At 33.6% G+C, this 9,251-nt stretch overlaps 2 protein-coding genes across 2 annotated transcripts; both read right to left on the bottom strand.

The window, feature by feature from the left end:
* Positions 1–933: 933 nt before the first annotated feature.
* LOC109002401 lies at positions 934–1,595 on the bottom strand. Its single transcript, XM_018980125.2, has 2 exons — positions 1,302–1,595; positions 934–1,184 (listed from the first exon to the last, which is right to left on the bottom strand). Exons 1-2 carry the CDS (start codon positions 1,464–1,466, stop codon positions 1,092–1,094), a joined length of 258 nt encoding a protein of 85 aa, XP_018835670.2. The 5' UTR covers positions 1,467–1,595; the 3' UTR covers positions 934–1,091.
* A 4,572-nt stretch (positions 1,596–6,167) lies between these two features.
* Positions 6,168–7,879, bottom strand: LOC109002427 (CBL-interacting serine/threonine-protein kinase 11-like). The gene has a single exon (XM_018980179.2). The coding sequence runs from the start codon at positions 7,672–7,674 to the stop codon at positions 6,427–6,429; it is 1,248 nt and encodes a 415-aa protein (XP_018835724.2). The 5' UTR covers positions 7,675–7,879; the 3' UTR covers positions 6,168–6,426.
* Positions 7,880–9,251: the final 1,372 nt, after the last annotated feature.

Below are 9,251 nucleotides of genomic sequence, written 5' to 3'. Positions count from 1 at the left end.
AATTATAGAAAACCCAACATATAGAAAAATTACAGAAAAAAAAAAAATTAACAACATAAATTGGAAGCACACGCAACATATAAACATTCTGAAATCTCCATCCTTAATAACCTATCGGTGTTGAAACCATAGTTGTGAATTTCGTACCGTACCGACTGGTAGGGTCAAATATTTTCGTATCGACCGTCCGGCCGGTACAGGTACTATATCTATTTCGTATCGGCCAAAATATTGATCGGTACCGGACGTACCGATCTCAATTTCGGTCTGAATCTGCCGATATTTCGGCCAGTGTTTTTTTTTGTTTTCAAACTACAAGCTTATTTTTTAACCCTCAATTCAGACTAGACTATTTATAATTTATATATATATGTATTTATATATATATATATGTATTTATATATAATTTATTTATATATAGACTATTATTTTAGAATATAATTTTTATATATAATTTATTTATATATTGACAATTCCGAAATGTTATCCCGAAACACTATTTTGAAACAGTACTGGTATCGAAATATTTCGTTCCAGTGCTTTAACCGGTACAGCGTCCGGTACAATATTCAAAACATTGATTGAAACTCCCTGCTATTTCAATCTGTTTCTCCCTTGTTCCATAATAAAAGCAAGATTGAAAACCGATGTCAATACAACAAGAAGCTGAAAAAACACAGGACTACCCTCTCAAGATCCTGCTACACATTGAATGGCAATTACTCTATCTGATAAGGTAATCAAGAAAATGTTGTGTCCTATGCTTTCACTATGCAATAACAGTAAATATGTAATTGCAGGCTTGCTTTCTGAGGACATAGCCACGGTCCAACTTTCTTTATGTCATGAATCGCACGTAATTTAAGAGAACGATTAGCAAATTCTTAATAGAAAGAAACCAAATTACAATCACTAGAGGGGCATAGAACCCAGTAACTCAGGAATTCGTAAACTTGGATTACAACTTCCCATATACAAACAAGGATACATTGTTTTCAAAATAATACAAACATGAACAGCACAGAGGCAAATTATGGTTTCGCCTCGTACCTACAGAGAATACAAACTGGCAGTGCGCTCATTGACGCGGATTAATGGGAGCGCTTAAAAGACGGAGAAACCAAATGCCTCCAGAGGTAGCGACCACTGGCCATGTCCACAAAGGTCCAGAATGCCGAACAGGCCTGCAAAACCCCAAATTCAAAAGTATAAAACAAAAGACGAATAAAAAGGCAAAAGAAATGGAAGTAAAAGTCTTTGAAGGGAAGGAAAAGGAAAGAAATCGAGAGAATGGCGGAGACCTTGAATGAGTGATGGTTTTTGTGGACGGGATCCTTTACAACGTCGTCGTTTTCGGCGACGGCCACCTGATCTTGTGGAGTGTGGTCGAATTTGAGGTTTCTGAGGACAAAGAAGCCGGCAATAGTGGCGGAGAGGAAGATCAAAATCAGCCTCAGCGGACACATTTTCTAGATCCGATAACAAAGAAAGAGAGGATTGGGAAAATGTGTTTCGGACACACGCAAAGAAATTGGATAACTTTTTTTTTTTTTTGTAGAGAAATTGGATAACTTGAATGCTTGAATTGTCAACTTTTGTTTTTGTCAAATTCGGTTAGCGACGGCAATTTTGTGGAAGTTTTGGAGGACAACTTTGTTTTGGTCAAATCTATTTTTTTTATATAATTTTTTTGGGTCAATTCTAATTAATGATTAAAGAGACCTTTAATTAAGGAAATATTTTCTAATTAAATTAATTTATTTTAAGTGATCTTTAATTTAATTAATTGATATAAGAATATGTAAAATATTCACAAGTGCGAAGAAAGAATAGCAAGCCAATATAATTAATTGTTAATACATCTAATAATTTTATAATTAAGCATTATCATTTTAAATAGAAAAATTCTTTTTATCAACTACTATTTACCATCCTACACTCCACACCTCATACATTATGAAAAACACTCTCATATCTTATAAAAAACGAGAAATGTTATGCATCAGCCATTATTCACTCCCACACTCCACACCTATAATTTTTTCATAGGATGTTGAGTTATTTTTCATAAGATGTGAGATGGTAAATAGTAGATGATGCATAAAATTTTTCATGAAAAATACCCTCATACCTAAAAAAATTATAGGTGTGTGATGTGAAAATGAATAATAGTTAATGTATAGTAAATCACTTTTAAATAATTTGAGATTTTCATTTATGAAAAATCTTCATAAATGAGTTTTCTGGGGTGTTGTGAAAGTAATGGGACCAGTTGATTTTTAAATTAATATGTTTTTATTGTAGTTAGATACATTAAAAAAAAATTTGAGGATTTTTTAATGTTTTTGTAGGATTATTCAAGGACATTAAACAAATTAATAGATGAAATTCTTTTGCAAAAAGATAATGTTTAAAAAAGTAAAAGCATCTAAAAATTGTCAAGCAACGAGCACACGCGTTTTTGGAGAAGAAAAGTCCACCTTTGGTTTGGTGGACGTGAGTTGGATCCCATTCCTAATCCGCATTCAATTATTATTTATGAGCATTTTCGGTGGTCACAAATAAACATAAATGCATATATATAATTGGTCAGATTGAAGGACATGCAGTGTGGAATTTTAAAACCATATTTATTATGAAAAAAATGATATTTATAATTATAGAATTTATAATTTTTGTGTATTTTATTTAAAAAAAAATTAGATAAATTTGTGATTCATATGAAAAAATTATTTTTTTAATAATACATTATTATTTTTAAAATAATTATACGAAAATTTAATATTCTAAAACTATATATAGCATATTATAATAACAAAACTCACGCCCTTTTGACTTCAATACAAATACTATACCTTATAAGAGTAAATTTAATTAATTTATCATATTTAAATTTAAATTTAAATTTGTGGAAATTGATTAGTTTATTTATCGTGTCTAAACTGATACAACTAATTTTTAAACATCTTTCACTATTAAAAAAAAAAATCACTTTTTTAATCATTAAAAAAAATAAAAATAAAATATATTAATGGGCATCTTTGGAAATCATAGTAGCATTTCCCTTGACATATGGGTGTTTGGATCCGGGTCGGCCTTTAGAAGTTGCAGTAATGTGCGTTCGTGGGCCTAAGTTAATACTATAGATTGGGCCTTCTCCTTCAACATTATTTTAGAGCTTCTTTGTACTCTTATGGGTATGCATTATGCCCCAATCTTTCTTACTTTCCTTTTTTTTTTTGTGAGAGACATTAGGCCCCAATCTATACCACTCGCATTTAACTTCAATATACAGTAAGAAACGAAAGAATTATGTTATTATTATTATTATTATTATTATTATTTTAATATGACATCTAATAGTTGAAAACTTTTGATTATTTTTTAGCTATATGTCCATAATTTGAAACTATATCATGAGATGACGGAAAAATAATGATTAAATTGATATTGAATGTTAATAAAAGAATCTTATACACAGTTTTAGAGTATATAAACTCTACACAATCTCTTCAGAAAAAATGGAGAGCTAGTCCACCATTTAAAAATATATTTTCTTAAGTGGTTTATAAATTTACCTATATTTTTTAAAAAGAGTGCGCATGGTTCGTATATCTTAAAACTGTATAAATTATTTCACAATAGAAAAATGTTGTACAAGAAGCCTTATTATTGGACCAATATAGTTATAATTATAAGCTTATTTATAGCATTTTCTGATGTCATATTTCACGATATTTTTTATTTACTCTATTAGAAAAAAAAGGATGTTTTTTAAATTTATATTATGTATGTTATTATATATAATTATTATATATTACGCAGTGTCGCAGTGTCTTACTCAGACCTGACCTAAGATTATTGATCATAATTTATAAATGAATGAAAAATTTGCTTCACAATGTGGGTCTCACAGGAGTCACATTGGACACTTTTATATATAATGCTTGCCATAATTGAGATCATGAGAAATGTAATAATATTAATTGAAGCAAATGCTTGCCATCATGATTGATCTTTTGATTCTCAAATCCAAACAAACCCACTAAATCGAAAACTAATCAAGACGGGAAAAAAATTACTGGGAATGAAATAGGTTTTCATAACTTATAGTTTTAAAGTATGCAAGTCTGCGTTACTTTTGAATAAATTGAATAAATCTAGAATCTATATACATTGAACAAATTATTTTTTAAAGGTGGACCTTACTTTTTTTTCAAAGAGAGTAGTGTGCAGACTCTACACATGTACTTAATTATTTTTTAAAACTATATCTAGTATTATTCATATAGAAAAAAAATATTAATTAAAAGAGATTTTTTTTTTTTTTTGTAAGTCTTAGGGCCGGGATGGTCATGCATGCCTAGATCTGGTAATAAACACCCTGAAGATTCTGAACAGAAGAATTTAATTAGGAGTTTATAAGTATTCGAAATGAGAAAATATCATGACATGATATCTCGGTTTGCAAATCCTATATATATATGACCTTGGAATATTACTAATTAAAATACGATTTATTATATTAATAATTGTGAATGCACTGTACGTACGTATCACTGATTATAGCAGCACCATGCATGATTTTTATAGAAAGATATATAGCAATATTATTTAATAAAAATAGACATGACTTAGATGCATGTTTGCTTAGAAAATTACTACATTTAGGAAAATAGACAACTGGCCTTCTCATTCTTGCTCAGAAAATTTATCCTTTCCATCGTGCATGCCCAACCTGCATGCATTTGACAACCCAAACTTATTTTGTTTATTCGATCGTAATTAAGTTTATTTTTGTCTATGTAAAACACGATAGATATAGACAGCTAATATTCTTATTTTGACAAATAATTTTTTTCTAGCAATACGTTTTTTGTTTTACAAATTTCTTTATTTTATTATCATGTATTCCTAAAAATTAATATGAATGGCATAGTAATACGTAAAACTTTCATTCTATCACTAAATGTACACTATATTTTAATAACGTTACATCTTATGACAAGACAATAATAACACTTACATATATGTCATTCATTGATCTTGAGTTTCATAGAAGTATATTTATAATTTATCGTGATTTGATATGGTAAGTTGGATTAATTGTAAGATTATTTTTATTGTAATATAGATGATTTAACATATAATATGAAAGAATTTATATAAATTTATGAGTTTACTTTAGTAGGATCTGTTTGTGATTGTAAATATTTCTCAAACTATTAATCAAAGATAATATTCTACTTGCAAAATCACATTCTACTCTTCAATCTATATTGGAAATAATGCAAAATATATATTTGGAAAAGAATATACTATAAATTCTAGGGCTAGGCGATGGAGTCATGGAATGCCCAACTTTGACCAAAGTCGGAGGCCTAGTTGAGCTCCGACTCCAATTGGAGTTACCGGAGTCCACCAGGAAATATTAGAAGCAAAAATCAAAAGATAAATATTTTTTCCAGTCCGAGAAATAATGAATTCCAAAGAATCACGAGATGGGTTTTATTGTTTTAATAATAAACAAAAAGGTTGCTAATTTGGTACCCAACGGAAGTTGATGCGGCTTGAATGCCTCTCTTCGTCAAGCTCGAGCCTTGAAACCTAAAAGAAAAACTCCGCGGAGGAATATGGGGCAAATGGGTCTAGCAAGAATGGTAACATGAGAACCAGCTCCTAACAGGTTGGCCTCCATTTAAATGCAGGAAGGTAGAGCTTAGAGGGAAAAGCCAACAAAACAGAGAAGAGAGAAAGCAATCGACTGAGAGAAATCAGAAAACGAAAGGAAGAGAAGAATATATAAGAAGTTAAATGGCCGCGTGATTTACAGTGTTTCTTAAAAGAAATGTTGCAGAACAGTCTTTGCAAAACCAAGCATGCACCGTTAAGCCACTCAGTTCCCTAGTAGTTACGTTACAATATTAAATATATTAAGTATAATCTCAGAGTTGGAGTTCGGATGTCGGACGTATATTGACTCCGATGCCGACCAAAACTCTCGGAACAACTTCGATTCCGAATTCCGATTTTTAGAGCTATCAGAAGTTTTGCACACAGCCTTGATGATAAGAGATCATTGATTTGAAATCTCTCAAGTCTCACCTCTGCCTGCCAACATCATTTTTTATAATTTAATTAACAAGATTAAATCAGAATGATAAAGATTGACAGAGAACTAGTATATTTCATTTGTTTCCCTCCTTATGTACACACATGAAAAAAATACAGAAACACCAGAGTTCTAAAAATATATTTATCTACATAAACACTCCCATAGAAGTCCATAATGATTCTCTTCTTACGTTGGAATTATGGGATTTTTAACTAAGTTTAACACCACCACCTTAATTGATTTCGACGATTTTCTTTTCGTTTTTGTTTCTGTTTACATGATAAATATATAATAAGAAAAAAAAAAAAAACTCAATTTTGAGTTCCCGGTTGAACCGTTAGGCCACTGATTAGCTGAGGCCTAAGCTTGTTTTTCCATGTGTCTTTGAAGGACCCACCGTCCCTACCTCTACTCTTAGCCTCCACCATTACCAGCCCGTCCGTTAACCGGTAAACCTTCACCGCGATGGCGAAATTACCGTTCCGTCCTTCCAGCTCCACAGCCCAGTCCTTCTTCCTCTTCACCCATAGGTTGTTCTCGCCCACTTTAGCTAATTCCTCGACTTTCGCCAAGACCTTCTCCGGCGACTCGGCCGATAAGAATCTCTCTCCATCTTCCACTGGGTTGCTCGAGCTGATCTCGAACAAACCCGACAGGTCCAAACCGTGAGAGAAGGATATGATCAGGTCGAAGGCGTTCAAATCTTTAACCTTGGGCTCCTCTTCTTTCTCGTCCGTATAAGCTTCTTTTTGGTAAAAATTCAACTCCTTGTAGCACTCCTTCTTGAACCAGGGGTCTTTCAGGATCTCGTCGACGGTGATCCTCGTCTCTGGGTTCGTCTCCAGAAGCCGAGACAAGAATCGTTTTAGATCGGGAGAAAACCACTTGGGGCACCGATACTCGCCATTGTAAATCTTCTTGTACATGGCCATGAGGTTCGAGTCGTTGAAAGGTAAGTAACCGGCGTTTAACACGTACAACACGACGCCGCATGACCAAACGTCCACCCTCGCGCCGTCGTAGCCTTTCTTCTCTAGGATCTCAGGCGCCACGTAAGCCGGCGTACCGCAAAGAGTGTGCAACAACCCGTCGTGTCGGATGTGGTCGTTCATGGCGCTGAGTCCAAAGTCCGAGACTTTCAGATTGCCGTTCTCGTCGACGAGGAGGTTTTCGGGCTTCAGGTCACGGTGGAAGACACCGCGATCCTCGGTGAAGCGGCCGTTAGCGACCTTGGCGAAGAGCTCGCCACCCTTGACGAACTCCATGACGAAGTAGATCTTGGTCTTGGTGGCAAGGACCTCGATGAGCTTGACGATATGGGGGTGATCGAGCCTGCGCATGATGGAGATCTCACGCTTGATGTTGGACATCAAGTAGCCGGTACCGGGGGCGGATATCTTCTTCTTACTGATGACCTTAACAGCGACGCTCTGTCCGGTTTGGACATCGCGCGCATGGTAGACCTTGGCGAATGCCCCGCATCCCAGGAGCTTACCCACCTCGTATTTTCCAAACAAGGCGTTTTTGCCGTTCTCGGGAACATTTTCGGTCTCTGGCATGATAGCCAGGCCAGAGATCGAACCTAGAGTTCAAAAGGTTCGATCAGAATAACATGGAAAACCAAAACGAAACGTTCTTGGTCATGAGCGAGTGATTATAAAAAACAAGAAGACAAAACGCCTAAGGATAACTGTGGGATTAGGATATTCAGAGAGAGAGAGAGAGAGAGAGAGAAAAGGGGGGGAGGGAGGGAGGTAGGTTGAGATGCGAGTTTGGCGGTGGAAGAATAAATAGAAAGAACCTGAGAAGAAAACGGCCGGGGCGAAACACACGTTCTCTCTCTTTACCAAGAGTCGAAACGGGGGAAAAATAATAAGAGAAATGATACTTGCAGTCGTGAGCGTGCAGTCGTCGTGCAGTCGTTTTGAAAAAAGTGAATAAATAAGGGACCCACCTAAAAAGAAATTAATTTTTTAATAATGGACCCCACTCTTTCTCAAAAAGACTACACGACGTTTGCGCATTCCACGACTGTAGTGAAAAACATATTAATTGAACGGTGGTGATGCTATCAGCGTGCCTTCGAGTAGTGGAAAATGAGGTTGACAAGAGGCTGTCAATTTACGTGTCAGTTTGACTGCTAGAGTAGTGCAAGAAACGGTGTCGTACGCGGTTCTACGTAGGCTAACCATGCACGATGGGTGAAGAAATGGCATGCAATTTCTTGGTTGGTAATCTGATTAATGAAGCTGGTGCCTGTAGAAGAAAACAGATCTTGTTCAACGTACATTGCATGAGGCATGAGTCATGAGGCTAATCACGTCGTGGAAATTAATATCAGAACTGTACTTACTACAATCAAAATGATCTTAACGTTAAGATTCCAAAGGGTTTTAACGTACTTTTGGTAAATAAAATATGATGAGAAATTCTTAAAATTTTTATTAATTTTTTTTTCAAATATCACTCAAACATAAAATATGTTATGTCTCAATTTTAAATATTCAACTTTTTATCTAATTATTACATATTTTACAAATTTCAAAATAAAATACATGAAAATCAATATAACTTTTTCAAACTTAAAAAAAACTATATTTCAAATAATTTTTTAATTTTATAAATTTTTTTTCAACTTTTTTCTTTATCATTTTTAAAATTTAATAAAACACATTAACTCAAATCATTTCACTACTATTAACATGACATACTCCATATCCAAATGACCCGTTAAGTTAGGTATATATTGTACATACTTTTAATTGCTGGAGTTGGCAAGAACTAAAATGATATATAATTTATAACTTTTTTATAATTATTTTTTAGTCCTATATTAAATAGAAGATATATATTTTAGTAAAATTAAAACTTATTTTTAATATAAAATAATTAAAAAATAAATTGTAGGTGCACCCATATGAATGATTGCAATTAAGCCATGGATGCGATGCACGCATTATCATATATATATATATATATATATATATATATATATATATATATAAGAAGTAAAATATTCGTACGGTAAAGAGACGCTTGATCCACATAAATTTGTAAGTGACTCCGGCCACGAGTGTCACGAGGAATGTGGTCCTAGAAACTAGAAAAAACAAAGGTTATGATCAAGAGTGGCCTA

This window comes from Juglans regia, chromosome 5 (genome assembly GCF_001411555.2).
Source record: "Juglans regia cultivar Chandler chromosome 5, Walnut 2.0, whole genome shotgun sequence".
NCBI classification, from domain to species: Eukaryota; Viridiplantae; Streptophyta; class Magnoliopsida; order Fagales; family Juglandaceae; genus Juglans; species Juglans regia.
This window is presented reverse-complemented; position numbering and strand designations above follow the sequence as displayed.